Source organism: Chelmon rostratus, chromosome 20, assembly GCF_017976325.1.
Source record: "Chelmon rostratus isolate fCheRos1 chromosome 20, fCheRos1.pri, whole genome shotgun sequence".
Classification (NCBI taxonomy): Eukaryota; Metazoa; Chordata; class Actinopteri; order Chaetodontiformes; family Chaetodontidae; genus Chelmon; species Chelmon rostratus.
Genome location: NC_055677.1, coordinates 10,909,835 through 10,931,190, shown reverse-complemented (window position 1 = coordinate 10,931,190; position 21,356 = coordinate 10,909,835). Strand labels below are relative to the sequence as shown.

General features: G+C 41.0%; 3 protein-coding genes and 1 long non-coding RNA gene across 4 annotated transcripts; 3 read left to right on the top strand and 1 right to left on the bottom strand.

Annotated features, from left to right (window-relative positions):
• Positions 1-3,063: 3,063 nt before the first annotated feature.
• On the top strand, positions 3,064-7,863 carry ppp1r42 (protein phosphatase 1, regulatory subunit 42). The gene is made up of 8 exons (XM_041961850.1): positions 3,064-3,195; positions 3,281-3,447; positions 3,557-3,695; positions 4,562-4,678; positions 6,398-6,515; positions 6,678-6,794; positions 7,220-7,307; positions 7,779-7,863. The coding sequence occupies exons 1-8, from the start codon at positions 3,064-3,066 to the stop codon at positions 7,861-7,863; spliced, it is 963 nt and encodes a 320-aa protein (XP_041817784.1).
• Positions 7,864-9,280: 1,417 nt separating this feature from the next.
• Positions 9,281-11,283, top strand: LOC121624194 (transcription factor 24-like). Its single transcript, XM_041961828.1, has 3 exons — positions 9,281-9,593; positions 10,072-10,515; positions 10,797-11,283. Exons 2-3 carry the CDS (start codon positions 10,090-10,092, stop codon positions 10,905-10,907), a joined length of 537 nt encoding a protein of 178 aa, XP_041817762.1. The 5' UTR covers positions 9,281-9,593; positions 10,072-10,089; the 3' UTR covers positions 10,908-11,283.
• A 1,079-nt stretch (positions 11,284-12,362) lies between these two features.
• On the top strand, positions 12,363-15,305 carry LOC121624175. Its single transcript, XR_006007860.1, has 7 exons — positions 12,363-12,473; positions 13,479-13,529; positions 13,721-13,784; positions 14,018-14,091; positions 14,654-14,715; positions 14,960-15,002; positions 15,177-15,305. It is a non-coding gene; the product is annotated as an uncharacterized LOC121624175 (long non-coding RNA).
• Positions 15,306-15,572: 267 nt separating this feature from the next.
• mcmdc2 (minichromosome maintenance domain containing 2) lies at positions 15,573-21,292 on the bottom strand. The gene is made up of 14 exons (XM_041961797.1): positions 21,196-21,292; positions 20,928-21,058; positions 20,786-20,845; positions 20,420-20,615; positions 20,174-20,296; positions 19,945-20,046; positions 18,447-18,575; positions 18,014-18,251; positions 17,700-17,905; positions 17,428-17,585; positions 16,762-16,941; positions 16,498-16,637; positions 15,932-16,041; positions 15,573-15,739 (listed from the first exon to the last, which is right to left on the bottom strand). The coding sequence occupies exons 1-14, from the start codon at positions 21,290-21,292 to the stop codon at positions 15,573-15,575; spliced, it is 2,037 nt and encodes a 678-aa protein (XP_041817731.1).
• Positions 21,293-21,356: the final 64 nt, after the last annotated feature.

Below are 21,356 nucleotides of genomic sequence, written 5' to 3'. Positions count from 1 at the left end.
TAACACACAGCCTAACCCAGCACCAGTCAGTCAGTCAAGTGCAGCCTGTCACAGCATTACATAATGGAACAACAAACTCAAGCTTCTGCGTAGGCTCAAAGGGAGTCGGCTGCCGTGTGTGGGATGTCTCTGCGGAGTCACTCCCAACACAGTTTGGCTCTCGGTGGTACAGGCTCCAGCAGAGCGGCCAGTTCTTCAGGTTGTGGCGTGGCAGTGATGCAGCGCAGAAACAGAAGCCGCACACACTGGAGTCTATTCACCCAATGTGTCTGCTCTTCATCGAAGCAGACACTCACCAAGTCTGCCTTTTTTTTTTTCACACAGCCGCTTTGGCCAGGGTTTGTGTCGTCTTTTTTTATGGTATTGTAATGGCTGAATGTATATTTTTGATGTCATGTATCGCAGAGGAGACAGTCAGACCGTGGAGGTGTCTGTTTTTTCTCATGTGCATGAGCCTTGGCACCACTTCTTATAATGATTTTCTTGTACCATTATTTAAGCCGTGTTTTAAATTGGAGGGTTCTCAGTATTGGGGTTTAGGAAGAGGAAACTTATTAGATTATATTTAATATAATTTAGGAATTTGAAATTGTTGAATAGGTTTCCTGCACACATGATCTACTGAATAGCCCATGTTTTTGCCAGATATTTAAATGCATTACATGGATGACTGTCACAGTGCTGAGAAAGTATTTAGAGTATGCTTTTCTAAAATAGTTTCACCTAGTGTTTGGTCTTTCATGGCGATTTAAGAATCAGTGAAACATATTGAACTCGTTGGACATGTAAATATTGTGATTATCACCAGATGGACATTTGTATGCATGACTAAAGTTGGAATAGGAAAATTTATGTAAATTCTAATCAAGTCAAATTGTGGGCAGCCAAAAATCCATTACCCATGTATTTTGCTATTCTATTTTAACATTTAGCAGTTTTCTAATTCCAAAATATGTTCCCCATTAGGATAAAAAAAACTTTCACAGATTACAGTGGAATGCCTTCTCCTTTGCTGTCCACACAGAAATAAAGGGGTGGATATTGCGTGATTTAACATTAACTGATCGGCAGATTGATAAGGCGCATGATTAATAGCTATGGGTAGGTGCAGTATATGCTTAAAGATCCAATGACCCCACCAAGATCTGGAGCTGTTACGTTTAGTTTGGCTCTCAGAAGAATCAACCCCACTAGCACGGTGCTGTGTGTGAAGAAGTTGATCCCAGCTCAGAAAGCTGGAGGTGCTACACTTCCTCTTTGCCATGTGCTCCTGCATAAGTGGTGGCAAGTCACTCGTTTACAGGAAACCCAGTTCTTGGCACGATGGAGATTAACAATGCAGGGGTCACTGGGAGAAGTAGGCTGTGGTCCTGATTTGGTGCGCCTTGTAAAAATAGACACTATATTTGGAGAAATGTCAGCTGCAAAGAGAGCATGCAGACAAAATCTGAACAGCATAAAACTTCTAAAACTTGCTGCTTACACTGCAAAATAGTTTTTAGCATTTTTGTCAAATTCCTCTATATCATAAGCATTTTTCACAGCCATTACTGGTTTGTAGAACAATAAAGAATTTGGTTAGTCTCCCTTATGTCAGAACCGCATTTTATCTATTGCCATTCCTCTTGCTTTTATTTGCAATTGAAATGCAAAGTAATAAAATTAAATTAATGGACTATTTAATTTAGTAACAACTGGTATTCATAAAAATGAAAAAGATAAAAGTTATTCAATGTTAGTAGTTAGAACAAATACCACAGAACTATAGTTTCTTCAGTCCCTTACTTCCGCCTCGCTGGTGTTACACCCAATTCTGTGACCCAGCACATTATGTGTCTCTCGCTTTGCTTCCGTAGTTTCCATAGCAACATGGTCGTCTCAAACAAAACAGGCTAACCCGCGGTTCCGAGTTACAACTTCTTTAAAACTGTTTTAGATAGCTGGCATTTTCAAAAATTGCTGACGACCTCGAGAGGTAGGAAAGTTACGCCTAGTCAGCATTTTACACATATCCAAATTCACCCTAATAACAGAGAATTTCGTGCTAAATTTGGTTTTACATCGCAGTGTTACGTCGTTACCGTAGCTTCTAGGACAACTAGCTATTAATATAGCCGTCGCTATCTGGCATACATAACTCTGGCCCATTTTAAATCCATGACTACCTTCTGAATTTTATGTTGTCCTTCTCACTGGTTATCTGCGTTAGCTCGTTGTTATTATTCATATTATATGTCCTTATTGTGTTATATTAACTTATTAAGATTCTTCCTGCCCTTCACGTACTGCACCCGGACATCTATGAGTGTCGCACTTTCTTTGACAGTGATAAACTGCTGTCCCCAAATCCTTGGAGAGGAGAGGCCCAGCGATGTATAAGTTCTTCTGTCCATAGTTCAGCCCTGGTTTATCGATCACTGTCTATTGTCTCCTACAACCTCGGTCTGATGCCTTGTCTGAGATCAAGTGTGGAAAAGACCTGCTGTCACATCTCTGCCTTTCTCTACCACACCACCTAGCTACACGCACGCTGCTGTATTATGTGCAGGTGCAGAAGCGATGTGCAACAATGCTTATTTGCGAAGTGAAATCAAAGTGTAGACTTTCACATCTCAATGTCAGGTCAAGCTAATAAACAATCCCCATGGGTACTGATTGAAAGGAAGTGGTAGAGGCTCTGTTCAGTCTGCTTGGGGAATTGGCTGCTCTAATTACAACACAAATTGAGTGGTCACCCAACCTTTGGCCTCTTAGCAAGTTTCCTGGAGAATACTGATGTTTTTTCATCAATTATCCTTAACTGTGAATTGACAATTAGGTTTCAGGTCATTTAAAGTTCTGTACAAGGTTAATCTTTACCTGTCATTTGTGATAACAAATGCTATAGTAATTTGGCGCTAGTATAGCTATTCAGAGGAACATTTGTTTGCCAGCTAAGGTCTATTTCAGCTCACACGTGTCTATTTCTCTCCAAAACACACAGTTCTAGTCAGTGCTGTGGGCTGAATGCTTGGCTGAAGCTGAAAAGGATCCTCTCTAAAGCAGCGTCTGTGACGAGCCACCATGGTACACCTGACCATAGATCTGATTGCTAAATCTAGAAACCACTTCAAAAAGAAAAGGGGCCTCTCCTTCCGAGAGTACCTCAAGACACTCACCCACCTCCACTTTTCCAGCAAGAATATTGAGGATATTGTAAGTAGCCATTATTTGTGCTGGGATTTTAATTCTGTGCTTCTCTTCCTTGTATATGCATCACTTTTTAAAATTCTATTTTCAGGGTGATCTCTCCATTTGTAGAAACCTCACTGTCCTCTACCTGTATGATAATCAGATCACACACATTCACAACCTCGGCTTTGCCTCCAACCTCACCCATCTGTATTTGCAGAACAACAGCATCACTCATATTGATAATCTCTCCAATCTGCAGAAGCTCTCCAAACTGTGAGTAGACAAGTTTGGCCGACGTGCTGTCTTGTGCTGCGATAATCAAAGTCTAAAGTTTAAAGTCTAAGGTGTGTGTGAACATGTGTGTGGTTTTCCTGCTCTGTAGGTATCTGGGTGGAAACAGGATCGCAGTGGTGGAGGGCTTAGAGAAGCTTTGTGAGCTCAAGGAGCTTCATCTGGAGAATCAGAGGCTGGCACCAGGGGAAAAGTTGCTCCTTGACCCCAGGACTCTGCTCTCACTGGCTGTATGACCTATTTTTACACTGTTCAGTGCAGAGATAGTATGAGAAAAGACTGATGATCCACACTCTCTGAATCATTGGCCTCTCTTTATTTAAAAATATATATTTTTCAAGCACATTACTTTTATATACGAGGATGGGTGTGGTGTATCAACCTGGTAGGTTATCACATCCACTTAAAAGATCTCAGAGGCCAGTGATCCATGTAAAAGCGGCATTGTGCTGGGTTTGATGATGTCAAAGAGACCTCTGTTGCTCTCTCTGCTCTGACAAATCTGTTTGGTCTGTTGACTTCTCTTACTGCCTGGGCGATGGATAAACACACCAAAAAGTCTCAGCTGCTTGTTTGTTTGGATAATTAAAGAAATTGCTGTGCAAATGTAAAGAGTTCCAGCTTTTTATAAATGTGCCATTATAGAACTTCAAACCAAGATGAACATTTAGCAACAGTACTATCTAGAGTCTGATTTGGACATGGTACTAGTAGCTCAGGCATGTAAAGAGATGTAAATGCTTAATCCAGATGGATCACAAGCAGAGATATAGATAAAAAATACTGTAAATTTCATATGTATTTTAGCCACACAAAATAATGCGGTAATGTGCTTCCTCTAAATCTAAATGTGGTTTTGTAGACAGAGGCAACTTAGTCAAGTGTCCATAATAAATTCATGTTAATGTACTTTGTGATATTTTATTTTCCTTTTGCTTGGAAGTTGCTACATATTTGAATAACTGTAAGATTTAGCATTTGAGTGAGTCATCTACAAAAAATCCACAATGTATTATGCATTTCTGATGTTCTGTCTTCCGTGTATTAACTGTGGTATGAACTCTTCTCTCTTCACAAATCTGAATTCTTTGCACAGGAATCTCTTTGTGTGCTGAATATCAATAACAACAACATCGATGACATCAGGGACCTAACAGTGCTGAAGGAACTCCAGCAGTTTTCTGCTGCTGATAATAAACTGCACAGCATGGAGGTAAGTATAGCTTTTTTATGATCTTAAAGTGTCTGTGAATTCCTGTTGCCACTCAGGACTTCTTCTGCAGTGTGACAGAAGTGGAAACTGGCTGCGTGCTATGCACTGTGCAGTCAAAGTAAATAGTGCCACATCACAGCTACTACACATGACATGGCGTATTTAAGTCAACATGCCAGCTATTAGTTGATCGGGTCGGCATTAACATTGTTCCGTAGCTTTCTGCAGTGACGTGTGAAATGATATGGAGAACAGGGTTCTAAAGAACCAAATCCTGCAAATCCCGCCATGGGTTCCCAGCCTCCATGACTCACACAGGGTCAGAATTATTCAACAAATCAGCGAGCTATTCCCCTGAGACGTTTCTTGCTGACAGCTTTAAACAAGCACAAGTTTCTCTCTTTCCTTGGAGGCTGATTTTTCCTCTCTGCCTCAGAATCCTCTATTTGATACCGTAAACCACCAGTACTTGACATTATGGGAGATTCATCTGAGGCAGAGATATATGATTTATGCTCTGTGACTTCCTTGAAAGGTGACCTGTTTTTGAGGCTCGCTGTCTCTGATGGCAGTATTTCTTATGTTTCAATTGATATGTTGACTGAAGAAGTTGCTGACTTAGTTTAAAAGGGCTTAATTCTTGTTTTTACTGCCATTTAAGGCCAGGGTGACACACTGAAACGACTTTCTAACTGACTACATTGCTAAGGCTACTCTCTTGACATAAGTTATTTTCTTTTGAGAACGTTGATGCAGGTAATTGCTGTACACGTGTCATTTTATAGCAGATATCTCCTATAATTTATACAACCCGTCTGCCACTATTGATCCTGCAAAGACAGCACTCTAAAGGATCAATCCCTTCCTCTCTGCCTTTTGCTCAGAATCCAGAGGAAACATTATGGATTTTTAAAATAGATTATGACAGGCAGTCAGCTAGGGTGACAAATGGGGAGCATCTTCGGAGACCGTTAGCTGTGTGCAGGGCAGAGAGGACAGGGGAATCGAAGCCCTGGTCAAATACAGGTTCATAACTGGCCCATCATTAGCCCAGGCAAGAGAGCCAGCCAAGCTCAGTGAGTATCCAGCCTTTGCTGTTCTCCACGCCCCCGCGTGGGGGGCAATTTGGCGCTGGGCTGCTCTTCGGTGAGGGCCTTCTGAGTGACGGCCCTGACACGATCATTTATCAAAGCCTGGGAGCGCGCGGTGCTCAGGGGTCCCCTCTGAACTGATTGCAGCACGAGCTGGAAAAGTGGAAGCGCTTTGGCCAAGACAGGAAGGCAATGAACAATCAGAGCGTGTCCAGAGAGTATTCATATTTCCAGGCTTGGATTAATGTGCCTTTAGATAAACATACAACTGCAGGCAACTCGCTGGAGGAGCCAGCCTCACACTGCCCCAGGAGAAAACTTGGAGTTACATGACACCGGCGACACTGTTTATTAAAATAGACTGATGTGTTGTTTATGCACTTTCCATCGGTCCTTGTACTTCACATTACTATTCCCTTATACTGTGTCTTTAAAAGTTTTCCTGATGTTTGTCTGCGATTTGTGATCATATTATAAATATGCATCATATTTGTTTCAAAGAAAGTTATCCTTTGTGTCCTGTTTAATTACTGAGTTTTAAGCACACAGTATTGCCATTTTAATCATTTGTGGTTAAAATGAAAACAACATATTATGTGTGAAGTTTCCCTTTCTTGTGTATTTTCAGGAGTTAGAGGATGTGTTCAGCCGCTGGCCTCAGCTGCTTCAAATGGATTTGAGTGGAAATCCTGTGTGTAAAAAACCAAAGTACAGAGACCGCCTGATAACCGTGTGCAAAATCCTCGGTGAGATACTTCTCATGTTCTTGCTTGTGTCATCCGAAAATGCACTTTATTGCAGTGAGGCTAATGTTTAAGTCATGATTAAATAACTAAAAACATAAACTGCTCGCTTTTCAGTTTCAAATTAAGTTTGTGTTTCTTTAATTTCTTTCTTTCTTTTTATAGAGGTTCTCGATGGCAGGGAAATTAATGAGTTAACCAGACAGTTCCTTATTAACTGGAAAGCATCCAAAGAGGCGAAGAAGAAAAAAAGCAGACCATCGGTCTCTGAGCCCTTAACAAGTACGTCTACCGGGAGTAACATCTTTGCCCACATTGTCACAATTATTCCCTAATTCTATTTCACTGGATCAGCTATATTTGAACAAATCAGCCTTTAATTTTCCTACTTTGTATTCGCTGTCATTGTATTTGCATGGCCACATCTTTGGTTTAGTTCTATGTATTCATTATTTATGTGTATTGAGAGTGTGATAACATGGATAGCCACAATATTGTGAAACAGCCATGTCCTAATAACATGTTTGAATTTTTCTGGAAAACGTGGAAACCATTAAAATAAGTGCTAATTGGGTTTTAAAAGACTATAACTGCATTTTATGTTGTCATCATGTTTATTATCCTTTATCTTACTATGCTTTTACATGTTTGAATCTGTGAATGTGTGTGTGTGTGTTTCTCCTTGTGTGACTTTGTTTATATTCCAGATGACTTTAACAGGGGTCAGGTTCCACATCCTGGTCACATCTACAGCCACGCTAACATTCAGAGGTGGAATCTGCAGCACTCTCTCAGGTCCAGTATCATACTTCACACAGTTAACACGAGAGACTACACATGTTTGACTTGCTCCATGTTGTCACTTACTAAATTATTTAACTGTAGACATTAAAGTCTCAGTGTTACAAACAGCTATCATGCAGAATTTGTATACTACATGAGGAAATGCAAAGATTATGAGCGATGACAACTGCAAATGAACTCACCCCACATCCTGATCCACCTCACAATTCTCCCCAAAATCAAGAGGAAATTTTTTTAATTAATTTTATTGTGAGGTGGTATCAGTTATTTTATGTAAATGCATGTCAGGTATTTTAATTCAACTCATTTTCCTTTTTGACAAATTACTTAGTATTTTGTGATCATGTTTCCTGGTATTGTGCTGTCAGTCTCTATTAAGCATTCACTACATTTTAAGCCACAAAGGAATCAGATGAGAAATGTTCTATGACAGCTGGTTCTTCGTTTTTTTTCATATCACAGGGCACAAAAATTAAAGATTCCCGTGTGTGGACTTCTCAGTCATGTGGCTGTCTCATCGCCCATCTGCAGTCATGTGGATGCTTAAGACAAACCTACCAGTCCACTAAAGTCTCCACCTCCTTCCTCACATACAAATTATCCAGAGCCCAGGACTGACCCCGCTACTGCCTGGTTGGAGCACCTCGGTCATCACAGCTGCAGATCTTTCATCCTCGTACGTTTAGCAGGACGGAGAACAGTCTCTGTCACCTGCATGCTGTGACATCCACTGATTCAGAGCATCCTTGAATCAGTGGATTAGGCTACAGCACTTTAATAACATAACTTTTTTGTCACTGCATATTTTCAAATTAATGGATTTAAACCTTCTGTTCTAACTAAATTTAAGTTCCTATAAATTAATTATTATTCTCTAAATAATTTAACATTGTTAAAAAAAGAAATTAAAGAGTACAACAACCAATCAATGGTTTGTGCGCATTTCTTTCCACCACTCTCACAGCTGGTTTATTTCTCATTACATTTTTGGCATCTGAGGATATAAATAATGTGTCCAAGTCAAACTATTGCTTGCTGATAGACCTACATTTTCTGGGCTGTATGTCGGTTTTCTTCTGCATACATTTCAGCAAATAAATGAAGCAGGAGATGCACAGTGACACAATCTGAATGATCACTCTGCCCAGCATTACGAGGCTTTACGTTATCTTAAAGCAAACAGCGTGGGCTTCTCCTCACACAGCTGTGATAAGTGATGAAGTGCTCTTTAGTTGTAATTGTAAATACAGTAACAACACGGATGTATTTATTGTCATCATTGTTATGAAATGTTTGAATTAGTTTTTTAGGAGCCACGTGGGTGTGTGACCCCTGAAAGATGCGGGGTTATTAGGGAAATAAGCTTACTTAACCTTAAACTTAAACTTAATTAGTGGCCCGGAGCAGCACTGTTCCTCCCTCCTTACAAAAACAATGTTTATTAAAAACAGTCCGAGGATATACATATTATGAATAATTCCTTTCATTAATTTGCCGACATCTCCGTTTGGAGCCCTGGAAATCAGAGTGATTAATTTATGAGTCTCACAAGAATTTCCTCAATGCCTGCCTGTTGATTGCGGCGCAGGAGTTTATTTATTAGCTGTTCCAGCGGGCTTGCATTTCAAGACGCCCTGGCAATTAGTCAAATGTTTTGCATATCACCTTACACTTGTCAGCTTGTCTTCAAGGTCTGTTGCAAATAGCGTTTTGAAAGGCTAACCCTCATTTCTGACCATGACGAGTGCATTTTTTTGAGGTAATGCCGACTAACTTTCCTTTTGCCTTTTTTTATTTATTTTTTTTTTGATAGGCCTGTAAAGAAAATACAGTGTCAGGTTCGCAGCCAATTAGATTGGGATATGGCCGACCACATATCGCAGTTAGAGGAAAGAAGTCCTGCCTCTGGCGTTGAAAGCGAGCCTCTGCTGCCCCTCGGACAGAAATAAGTTGTGGAAGGGAAAGAGCAGCCTTCTGCACTGCGAGGGAGTGTTATGGGCGAGTGATTAATTACGTCGGAGTGAAATACTTGTCCGCCGCTTTGTGTATCCAATAAATTAAGGGCTCCTGAGACTTTTACGCACACAGGTGAAGTGTTGGATGAGCGTACAGGGACTGCTGCGCTCCTTTTCTGCAGGCGCACCGCTTTATAAGGATAAGCTGGACGTGGACTGGGATTCTTCCGCACCGAGAAGCAAATTCTCTTTTCTGTCGAAGCACCTCTTTGGATCGCCTTCATGTCGCTTTTCAAGACGGCGCCTTTGAGAGAAACCAGAGGTAAGCTCCACATCAAAACACCAGCCAGACACTGCTCCCATCTGGTAACGTGCCTGGCAGAATACTACATTTGCGCTGCGGGGTCTTTTGACATGTCACTCAGTCAATCAGCCGTTTTCAATGCAACTTTGCACAACTGTCTCTTCTATTATGTGGCTTTTTTGAAAGTTTTGTTTATTAGTGGATGGGCTGGAATGAGTCTGTTTAATTTGCATCATCATGCAATTTGACAGCAGACATTTTCAATAATGGAGTGTAGACTGGACAGCTTAGGTTCTGATTTAATATATGAACAATAAGGCAATAAATTATTATAGAAAAATATAATAGAGCGGATGCATAGAGACTACAATAAAAAAGTAGCAAGTTGTCTATAAAATAGTCTTGTCAATTATAACTTGAGCTCAATAAAAGGTGCAACATAATGGCCAGGTTAAACTACTAAAGGTGACTTTATCCATGTGATCTAATTCTTCAGGTCTGTGAGTGCACCCTGATGGTTGGAAGACAGACCCTCAGAATGGACAGCGGTAATTGCTCCGGGGTGGTGGCGGATGACAGCCCCGCATCCAGTCCGAGCTCCAGCCCCAGTCCGGAAGGTCGTCGCCGGGAGCTCCAGCGGCCCAGGGTGCTGCAGACCGGCGGGCTCGGCGGCAGGGGACGCCCGGCAGCGGCGAACGCAGCGCGGGAGAGGAGCCGGGTGCAAACGCTGAGAACCGCGTTCCTGGAGCTACAAAGGACTTTGCCGTCCGTGCCGCCGGACACCAAGCTGTCCAAACTCGACGTGTTGATACTGGCCACCACCTACATTGCCCATTTGACTCGAACACTACAAGAAGAAGGCGCGGAGGAGGGAGAGAGCACAAAACAAGCAGAGGCGTTACACTCATTGAAAGGTGAAGGATACCTGCACCCAGTGAAGGTCAGTCAAAATAATAATAATAATAATAATAATAATAATAATAAAGGTGTGTTAGATGTTAGTCTGTTGATGTCTTGATGTCAACTGTAATTCAGAATTTTATTGTGAAATTGTTTTTGATCAAAAATCTATTAGCCATCATTTTCACTACATTTGATCTACAATTTAAAAGAGTTGCACAGCGATCAGTTAGTTGATGTGACATATTTTCAAAGCGTGCAACATCATCTTTTGGAGCCATTTCGGAGGCTGATTCGCTAACAAATACAATGTCTTTGCAGAAATGGCCTATGCGATCCAGACTGTACGTCGGAGCAACCGGACAGTTCCTCAACACCACAAACCCTTCAGAGTCAGAGAATCAAGGCCCATCGTCGTCCACCTCCCAGTAGCAGGCTTAAATCATTTGTATGAAACGATTTCATATTTGCATGAGTTAGCGGTGTTTACTGTGGCAGCAGCATATGGTTTAGAACAATTGGACTTTCTGATTTTACTCCAGCTGAAGCCCATACCACCAGGAATACATTGTAAATTAATATATTGCGTAAATTTTATTGTAAAAATTTTGAGAAAGCACACATTTCCTCTGTTGTTATTTTGACTAATCCTGCTTGCCCTGCATTGTGCAGCTCCATACATGTCCCAGGTATGATATTTGCAGAAATTCCACGGGGTAATGAGCCCGTCATGCTCGAGGTGTGCACTTTCAGTTGAAACATTTGCACTAAATGCATGTGTGAATAACTTAACATCTGTCATGTGAAGTGGTCTGTCAGAGAGTCAACAATGGAGGCTCTTCATCTCATGTTCCTTCTTACTTTTACATGCATGGTTGTAAATGTGTTTGTGAATAAATGACTTCAGTGAAAGAAGACGAGTCTCCAAAGGTTAATATAATAGATAACAATAGAACATCCATGACAGTACCCTTAGGCGTAATTAAGGAAATTAAAAATGTTAAGTAACAGAAAGGCTATATAGAGATTGTCATGGTGTCTATTATTATTATTATTATTATTATTATTATTATTATTATTATTATTATTATTATTATTATTATTATTATTATTATTATTAAACACTCACGGCATTTTCTGATGATACAGATACAGCTTTGGTGCTTCACTTATCACCTAAATAAAGAATTTGATGGCCATAACACAAAATTTAATTGCAGCAAAATTTCTGCACCTGACTGAAGAATGCGGCAATGCAGATCTGAGAAAGCCAGAGGGCTAAACGATAATAAATTCATACTTTATGGTGTTTGAGCTGTGTTTTTAGTGTCAACATGGTTAAGGACGCAAACAACAATTACCTGTTTGTGCAGATCGAAGCTAATAAGCTTCGTCACATTTTAACAGTTTAACAATTATTATATGAATGGAAGCAAACGTTGATATGATGTTGCATGTTTTAAAAGCGCTTATTAGAAAATGTCTTTCTGCGCTTAACTTTGTTCGACTAATTGATACGATTATATAATTTCTTAAAATACAGATAAATGCATCGGCTGATCGCAACATTTTTAAGAGGGACTGGGGCCAGTATTTCTTTATTTTGTAAGTTTGAGGATATGAGGTGTATAAGGACCCGCATCTGCTTTATCTGCAGTGACCTAATGAAATATTCTGAAATGCCACAATAGATCAGTAATTCATCACAAACCTGATGCTTCTAATGTGATGAAATGAAGAGAACGCATTCAGTGATTAGTTTTGACTAAAAATTAAGTGTCAACGAAATCGGATGTAGTTGGAGCTGACAATATAATCACTGCCCAGCTGTGCGTTTCATGAGCTGCAGTGCGCAGCTTCGGGGCGCAGTGAAAGGAGGTCGGATCCGGAAATCCCTCCTCTTGTCTTGAAGACTCGGCCATGATCGCAGAACCGTCCTGCTCTTCATCAGCTCTGAGAGCAAAGAAGACTGCTTCACGTTTAATCTTCAACACAAAGGTAGGCAATGGTGCGATGGCTTAATGTGTTGGCATAGCTGTGCTGTTCGCGCGTCGTGGACGTGTTTCCATGCGAATTCTTAAACGCCAGCGTTGCTCGTTAGCTAACAGCTAGCTAGCTAGCTTATGTCTCGGCCACGTGGGAGGAAAGAGCGCAGTTCAACGCTTGATGTGGAGGAGTTTTCACCATGGCCCAAACCACACACTCAAGATAAAGTTCATTAATATTAAACGTACAATATAATGCGCATAGATATGCAAAGTTTCACTGTGCAAGTGAATCTCTACGTAAACGCACATTGGTTTGTGTGTGCTCAGGTCTTGCTCATCGATTAAGTTATTCTTACACATGTTAGGCCTTATTTCATAATACGAAACGAACCTTGTATCCCGAGTGCAGGCAAATTCTGCGGCAATTAAAATTTCCACTGATTCCACTTTAATGCAGCGTTACAAACGAAATGTAACTTTCAGGTTTCGAGCCGCACTATAGACAGGTCTCATCCATGAAGCCATGCAATAAATCACTGTTTTAGACAGGTCAAAGGGGGGGAAAAAACGCCCTGTGTGTCATTCAGCGTCTTGCAGCCCTGACCATATCTGGTTGTGGCCTGGGGTCAGCAGAAGAGCTGCTGGTCAGGGAATTGCCCCCTCCCATGATTTCACCGGGGAAAGTCATCATGGCTCCCTCTGAGGACGTAAGGTCATGGCAGAGGTCGTGACCTGCTGTTGAACCCGTCCTCAAACCTGCGACGTTAGCCATGCTCCCAAGCTGCGTTACACTGTACCCTCTGACCTTCGGGTGATCAGTCATCTGTTCTCACCATATTGGCTATTTCTTCAGTACATCTTATTCATGCAAGCTGAAAATCAATAGATCACTCCTGAGGGTAATTATTCGTGAGGTTTGGTGAAGTCACTGTGACAGATTTGTACAGGTCCTGTGGGAAAATATTGCAGTTTAAAGTACTGAGCATGAATTAATATAAAAATGTTTTTTCAACAGATGTACAGCTGAAGATGGAAACTTTGATCTATGATTGGTTCACCTGATAATGTAAGATACAATTATTTATATATATATATATATATATATATATATATATATATATATATATATATATATATATATATATATATATATATATATATATATATATATATTGGTGATGAAGCAAAACTGCAGAATTGGTCAAATTATAATGTGGGCTGCAAAAAAATGAGAAATCTGTGTGCTGTTTATTTCAGATGTCAGGTCACCACTGCATACTACAGCAGGCCAAATGTTGGTTTTCGCCATGTGGACCTTAAGGTGAGCCTTTGACATCTTTTTGTGTGCCTTACTTTAGGAGATAGGACAGTCCTGCTGCTGGAAAAAATGATGACTTCACATTTTTGCCGTTTACCCATCAGACAATAAGGTGGTGAAACTGTGACTAACTGAATCACCAGTGTAATAAGACCAGTCGGACCTGTTTTTTGTTTTTTTACAAAATGATTTTTTGTGTATATTTTTATTTCAAGTTAATCTCTGTTTTCATTCAGCTGCTTCAGATGTCATGCTGTGGTCAGGAGATGCACCAGATGTAATCCTTTTACAGTCCTGTGCTGATCAGGAGGTGAGTTTTGTTTTTGCACTACAGGACATTTATGTTGCTGTATCATTGTCATATTTTCATTGTATCCCACCAGACACAATAGGTGGTGACAAAGTGAATAATTGCATGAATAATAGCGCTCCTCAAAATGAACTTTTTCCTAATGTAAAAGTGATTTTTGTGAAATGACTTTGGAATGCATTGCCAGACTAGTCCAACCACATCAAGAATAATTTCCCATCCGTGGTTATTAAAGTTTCACCAGCTTGGTGCGTAGAGAAATCAGAAATGGCTTATCTGCTAAGTCTTGTGTCATTTTCAAGTCCTAATTACTGGCAAGTCTTGCAGCTGGAATAGTGATGAATTCACATTTTTGCCGTTTACCCATCAGACAACAGAGTGGTGAGAACTGTGACAACTGAATTACCAGCTGCAAACTTTTTCCAGAGTTTTAAAACAGTTTTACTCTGCCTGCTGCATTATTGTCCCAAAGATTTGGAGTTGAATCACCTACCATGACAAAGGTGTTGTGTGTAGACAGGAAATGTCCACTTGATGTAAAATCTTCCACATTATCTTACAGACGAGCCGTTTGAGCAGCGGTGGAACACAAACACACATGGTTTTTGCTTCATCTCATCTGTGGTAAGTAAAGGCCATACTAAACTACTTAATTTGTGGTTTGTGCCCCAACTTCCCAAGACTGGCTCGTTTGCTTTATGAGCTGATTGAAATAAGTAGTGATGAGTTCACCTTTTCGCCGTTTACCCATCAGACCAAAATGGGCTGCTGAGAATGTGACTAACTGAACTAAAAGACAAAGTTGTGAAGCAATACACTTTTTTTCCTACTCAAAACTGATTATATATGTTGATTGGAAATGTTACAGAGCCAATTGACCAGTGTGTCTGTGGGGAAGCCTCGTTTGAAAGGTAAGTACTGGACCCATCCGGTCAACAAACGTTACATAGATGTTGATTTTTAGTGGTTTACATGTCATACTAATTTAAATATGGACACTGTCAATAACGGAATTACCTTTTCTTTTAAAAAATGTTTGTACTCCAGTCTGTCGTGTTTGAATGTGTTTTTCATGTTTTCTACAGTGTTGCTGGAGCTGATGGATCTTCATCTGGAGGATGTCTAAAGTTTATTTGTCAATTCTTTTTATTTAATGCCTTCCATTAATAAAACCTGTCTGCAATAAAAATGTCTAGACTGGATCTTTTGATAGTTTTATTATTTTGTTGCATGTCTTTTTCTGTCACATACTTTAGATGTTTTCCTTTTAAACATTTACTGTTCATATTTTGGCTAATTATCACCAGTAACTCCTCCATCACTACTGCATTAAAATTAAGGTGTTTTTGTTTGTCTGCATTGAGTCCATGAGTCTGCAACTGCACAGGAATGAAATAAGCAATTCTCTTGGTCATCAATTGTGTGATTAGTGTGGTCTTGGGCTGCCTACCCGTGTTTTTTTTAACCTTGAGAGAGAGGTCTTACTCCTCTGTAATGTATGTGTCTGCTCCTGGTGCGTATGTGTAGATGAAGTGTAGGATATTCTGGCGGAGCTCGTCCAGGGTCACATCTCTCCTGTGCAAACCATCCACATCTCCCAGGTCACAAGGAAACACTGCGTTCGGTGGAATAACGAGAGCAGAGGCCCCTGCAGGAAGGCATCCCTTGAATAAACCTTTTGAAACTGTGAGCACACAATACTTTATAAATAAACAACCATGGCCAGGAGAAAATCTACACTAGTGGTAGTTGGACATGTATCAGTAAATTTGTCATTTCTTAAAGAAGTACAAATATAGTATTTATCATTAAAACTGAGGTCACGAGTAAAATAAACTACCGTGCCGGAGAGTGACAGAGTTTTCACAGAGGAGCACAGCGATCACAGCGTCTTCCTCCAGTACTTGTGTTCTGAGACATAATTTGCAGTGGGCCTCAGCCAATGAGATCCTTTGACAGAAACACACACACACAAAAACAAATGAATGTTAGCATGAGTAGTTTTTTATGTGACTAATAAAAAGTAATTTGTAAAACTATAATGTAAACTAGCAACAGATATTGAAAGCACTTCGAACTGGTACAGGCTGTGCAAATGTTTTGAGATTGAATATGTAATGTGACAGTTTTGTCTTGCAGTCAAAACCAGGTTTATTTTCACAGTTTTAGTTCCACATAAAATGTGTCACCACTGTGAAAAAGATTTGTAAACATTTGTCATAACCTAATGACAAATACTCATCTGAGAGTGTGGTTAGGGTGAGAGTTCTCCACCTAGTGGAAGACGGTAACATTACACCGGACAATGACTCACGGTGTTAACATGCAGTCTGGTTGAAATGCAGGAAGTGAAGATGGATGGTTAAAAAATAATTATTCATTCAGTTTTTGTAGTAGAGTGCTTACAGTAGTTTGATAGAGGCCACAGACATTTTGACACCGGGATTCTGTGTTCGGACTCTACGGCTGGCCATGTAGTAACCATGGATTATTTTCCCTGCTCCAGGGCTAAGCTCCACTTGCAAACCCTGTGCATGAGCTACCAGCTGGACAGCAAAGAATTAAATTACAGTTTAAGGTGCATTTATACACACTAAAATCAAGTAGTCTAATAGTAGTCTAATAAAAAAAGCAATGCAAAGGACTCTCTAACAGAACATGTTTGTTAACCTCTTGGTAGTCTTGAGTAGAAAACTCCCAGCTGGGTGAGTAGAGGAGTTTTCCAGGCTGTACTGCCTGCTGGAGGGTGTGGATGGTCTGAGCAAGCAGGGCATGCTCTCCCACCATGTCCCTACACTGAATGACCAGGCCAAAGGCGTCTGCCAGCTGCATTGGTACAAGACCCATTTCCTGTTCACAAAGAGGAGACTGGGCATCAGAAAGCAGGCTTATGAGTGTTATCCTGCAGAGATGACCCTCTTTTAAGTCAGAAAGTAAAACTGGGATCTAAAGTATCACTGAAACTTCTGTTTGACTGGTTATACAGTATATGTTTAACCTTTCCCCTGCTAAAGAAAAAAACAAAACAAAAACAAAGCACTGATGTTCCTCAGCGGTTCTGCAATGAGGTAATGTTGTCTGGGCAGGGCATTTCCTTCAAGAAAAGCAAATTGTCCCAATTTCCTGTTTTGTCTGTATTATCTACACACAACATCTTAGTTGAATGAAATGTGACATTTCCTGAACTCAGTGTACTGTGCCACACAAGTGACACTAATGTAAGACTTACTATTATTTTCAAAAGAAACATCTCAATGCAGACATGCTAGTGTGCATTCAGACGTTGTTTTAAGTGAACTATACAAAGGTCATACAACGTGTTGTAATTAAACCCACTGCTGTTCCCAGTACGGCACAGTCTGCCCTCCCAGAACGCCGAGAGGCATCTGTCAGGGCCCAGAAGCTGCACTGGATTGGGAAGGAAAGCTGCTGGTCAGCATCCTCACCATACTTCTTCCCTGGGATGAACACAGATACTGTGCTGCTCTCCAGAACTGAGAAAAATTCAGAAGGGCATCAAAGTACACTGGCTTTTTATATATAGCAGAAATTGTCAGTATGTATGATTAAGGCCATGACTTATTTAACAACCCACTTTGGTGCCCTACCTGACTGCATGGCATCCAGCCGGTCCTTTTTATAACAGCCCAGATCTCCCAACATGCAAATACCACCAGTGGCTAGCAGGGCAGAGCCAGCATGGATGTTAGCAGTCCCTGCTCCATGTTCGTCCCGGGACAGGGATGCAAACATCTCCCCTGAGGCCTGATGCCTGACCCCACGACACGCCAAGCTCAGGCTGTGCATCATTAGTCTAGCACAAGCACAGAAAAACAGGTGACAAGGAGGATTCAAATGTAAGGTTTCATATGCAGTGCATCCACTTAGGGTGTGCAAAGTTGGCTCATGCAGACCACGTTACCTGTCTGCTATGAGAGTGTCAGTGGTGACAACTAGAAGATCCAAGTTGTGAAATGTGTCATTTGCATCTAGTCTAGTCTGCACCAAGCTGAGCAACAAGCCCAGCTTTAAGGTGTTGTAGAGGCCTGGAGGAGCCACGTCCAACCCAAAGCACTGAGCCACAACTGCAGGGAACCTCCACGGAGAACCAGCCATGGCCTTCAACAGCTCTTGGAAGCTGGCACTGACTTTATGGGGATCTTTAGGCAGAATTGTGAGACATGGTTGATATTCCAGTATGGTAACAATGCACAATGCTGCATGTAAAATTGTTCATATGAATCATAATATACAGTAAAAATGTGTTAAGATTCATGTCTGTTAACAGTATGTTCATGGCTGGGATTTCTGTAGATTTGGAGCATGATTTAACATGAGGTCATTTTCTGCCTTACACTCTGGCTCCCATGGTCGGATGCTATTTGCCTCTACACTCCAGGTAATGCCGGGCCACTGATGTACATATGCAGGGATGCCTAACACTCTGTAGAGTCGACCGATTCTCACTGAGTTACACAGCTCATCTGTGTGAAAAGGGGAAACAAAGCAATAACACGCAAAGGGGTTGTTCTGTGCTGCCTGGTGATTGTTGAAGGAACATGCATGCCACCTACAAACCCACTGCCAAGAGAAACACAGAGTGAGGCCTTAAGAACAAAGATGTCTCTGTGTGCGAATTGCATAGCCAGCTAATGAGTGTTCCTTGCACTTATTAACATATATGTTTAGTAACGGGAACCCAGTGTATTGAATTCCTCCACAGGACTGGGTCAACAGAATATGTTAATCCTGGAGCTGAGATTTGCTAAACTCTCAGGGGTACTAGCTGGACAATGTTATTAGAGGGGACAGAAACACTTAATATCCCACCATGAGCCAGTGTGTGCGGCTGGCTGCACGAAAAAATCTATTTATTTGAACTCTCCCCGACTAAGTTTGTGTTACAAAGTGAGCCTCATTTAGAAAGCCAGAGAAAATTAATGGCAAACCTCAGTACATATGACTGTGTGTAAATATAAGCTATTACAACCACATTATTCAGGATTGGGAGTGAATATAATGGATGAGAATATGATTTTACAAACAAATAATACCCTTTTCAATCTTGAGGATATTAATCTACACTACAGTATTTTATTTTAGAGGGGTTAGGGTTAAGATTAGGCATATGGAAACTGAGCTTTTTAACATGAAAAACCTGACTGAGCCTCAAACTCAAAATGCTCATTTTGTTCTATACTATGCAAACAAAAAAGGCAAAGTTCTTCACAGCTATGCAACAGAGTATCTGAAGCCAGTCAGGCATGGTCAAGGACACTTCAGCAGAGTGGCTGCTGAATGCTTGAAACAGGTTGATGGACAGTCTTCATCAGTCTCCATAAACTATATAGGACAGGATGCCTGTTCATAGTCCACCAGAGGGAGATCAGCTGGTTTTCTGCTGTTTAGAATTTGAAAAGGAAAAGAGTCATTCTTGCGTTTTGCAGCTGTTCTCCAAATTAAAAAGAACAGATAAGAGGTAGTTGCACTTCGTGCTGTTTGCTATCATTGTGTATTCATCGTTGTTTTAAGATTAGTATTACTCTGATGTGACACTTTGATATGTGTTTTTCCATTTAAGTTACTGTTGTTGATTGAAAAGTGCTATAATACATGGTGCTACTGCACATTTTTCTTCACCTGCCACATCACCCCTACCTGGAACTGGCTACTAGCATTACTTCCCACATTTTATGTTGCTACAAATGGTTGCATTTAGCAAACAGACTTAATCAATCAGTCAATTCATTGGATGGGTGACAATGTAACAGAAGACACATTTACACAATTATAGAATGGGCCTGAGCTATACAATGCCCTTACACTCTGCTAACTTGTCTGATGTAGACCTACCTCTGAGAAACAAGGTGACAGACTGGTACCTGAATGAGCTCTGCTGATGGGCACTTACACCATCCAGGGCTTTGACATGGATCAGCTCCACAAGCTGTTTGTCTGTCTCCACAAAGACACATTTGGGAACATACAGATCACGACAACGCATAGTTTCTTTTAACCTCTTATACCCAGTAACCAATTCAGGTGTCCCAAATGACACCTGACATTTGGGCATCACTCTCACCTCCCAACACTCTGAACTTCACATCCTCTTTCAATGGGGAACTGCAGATCATGCAGCTGAAGTTGTGTCCCACTGTAGCTGACTCTGTTGCTCCAGGGGCGTGGACACGGATGCGGTGAAACCCTAAAGTCAGCATCCAGGATATGAAGTCAAATGTGAATCCAAGTTTAAGTCTACATATGTTTCTTATTGTGGTCTATCTTTACAGTTCAAAACTAAGAGGAAAATGTGTCTTCCCTGCTATACCTGTAGAACAGGGGCAGTCATCATTGATGCAGAGGAACCTGGCCCCCTGGGTGTATTTCGTGACCCTCGTCATGGCAATGACCAGGCCCTCCATGGAGACAGGCCTCATTGGACCATACCCACGAGGAAAACTACAAAGGTCCAACGTGTACTCAGGGAATGGAGGCAGGTGTGTCAACTTCAGAATTACATTAACCTCAAAAGGAACAATCAGATGACACATTGTCATGAGACGGAGTTGACCTTTTCCTATCAGGTGCATGAATTTAGGATTTAAGGAAATGGAACTGGTCCCTCTGGCTCTTAAAATAAACATAGTGTTATCAGTGACCAAGGGGAAGAAACAGCTACACCATTTATTCATACCTGACTCTCTGTGTGTATTTTTTCAACCAGTGAAAGCGTCTTTATGGCCAGGAAGCAAACCTGAATGAGGAATTAAGCAAACGTAATTAACATTTGAAGAGAGTTCACATTTCATTTAAGGTAGCTACCAGTTTTCACGTACGGACTGAAACAAGGCTGTTGCTCTTAGAGGATCACGAAGGACACAGTCACCCAACACAGGATCCACCTCTATTACATCAGAGGGATTCACACTGATACAAAGCCTGTACACTGCCTCAATCTGTTGGGGGTCTGGAAAGAAGGTGCAAAAGTTAGCAAGGTTGCTACATTAGCTTAAAAGTAACTGAGTACCTTTCATAGCTGATAGGTTAGCTAGGTGAAATAATAATATTTGCGCTAAAATCTTTTTCCTCACAGCAGGCCATTACCATTGAATGGTTTGCAATCTTCAGCCAGCTTCTGAAGGCCACCACTTCTATCTAAATAGACCAGAACTGATTCTTTTAACGATAAAATGTCAGCCATTTTCACGTAACACGTTAGCAAGAAAGTACTAATGCCGTGCTAGCATGACTACGTTCAATTATCG

Excerpts from the sequence above, each read along its gene's own strand:
- ppp1r42 (XM_041961850.1), top strand. The coding sequence starts at position 3,064 with ATGGTACACCTGACCATAGATCTGATTGCTAAATCTAGAAACCACTTC. Across the intron at positions 3,196-3,280 it reads GCAAGAATATTGAGGATATT|GGTGATCTCTCCATTTGTAG; the intron begins GTAAGTAGCCAT and ends TTCTATTTTCAG. Across the intron at positions 6,516-6,677 it reads AACCGTGTGCAAAATCCTCG|AGGTTCTCGATGGCAGGGAA; the intron begins GTGAGATACTTC and ends TTCTTTTTATAG.
- LOC121624194 (XM_041961828.1), top strand. The coding sequence starts at position 10,090 with ATGGTTGGAAGACAGACCCTCAGAATGGACAGCGGTAATTGCTCCGGG. Across the intron at positions 10,516-10,796 it reads GATACCTGCACCCAGTGAAG|AAATGGCCTATGCGATCCAG; the intron begins GTCAGTCAAAAT and ends ATGTCTTTGCAG.
- mcmdc2 (XM_041961797.1), bottom strand. The coding sequence starts at position 21,292 with ATGGCTGACATTTTATCGTTAAAAGAATCAGTTCTGGTCTATTTAGAT. Across the intron at positions 20,616-20,785 it reads AAATACACACAGAGAGTCAG|GTTAATGTAATTCTGAAGTT; the intron begins GTATGAATAAAT and ends GTTCCTTTTGAG. Across the intron at positions 18,576-19,944 it reads TGTCACCTTGTTTCTCAGAG|ATGAGCTGTGTAACTCAGTG; the intron begins GTAGGTCTACAT and ends CTTTTCACACAG.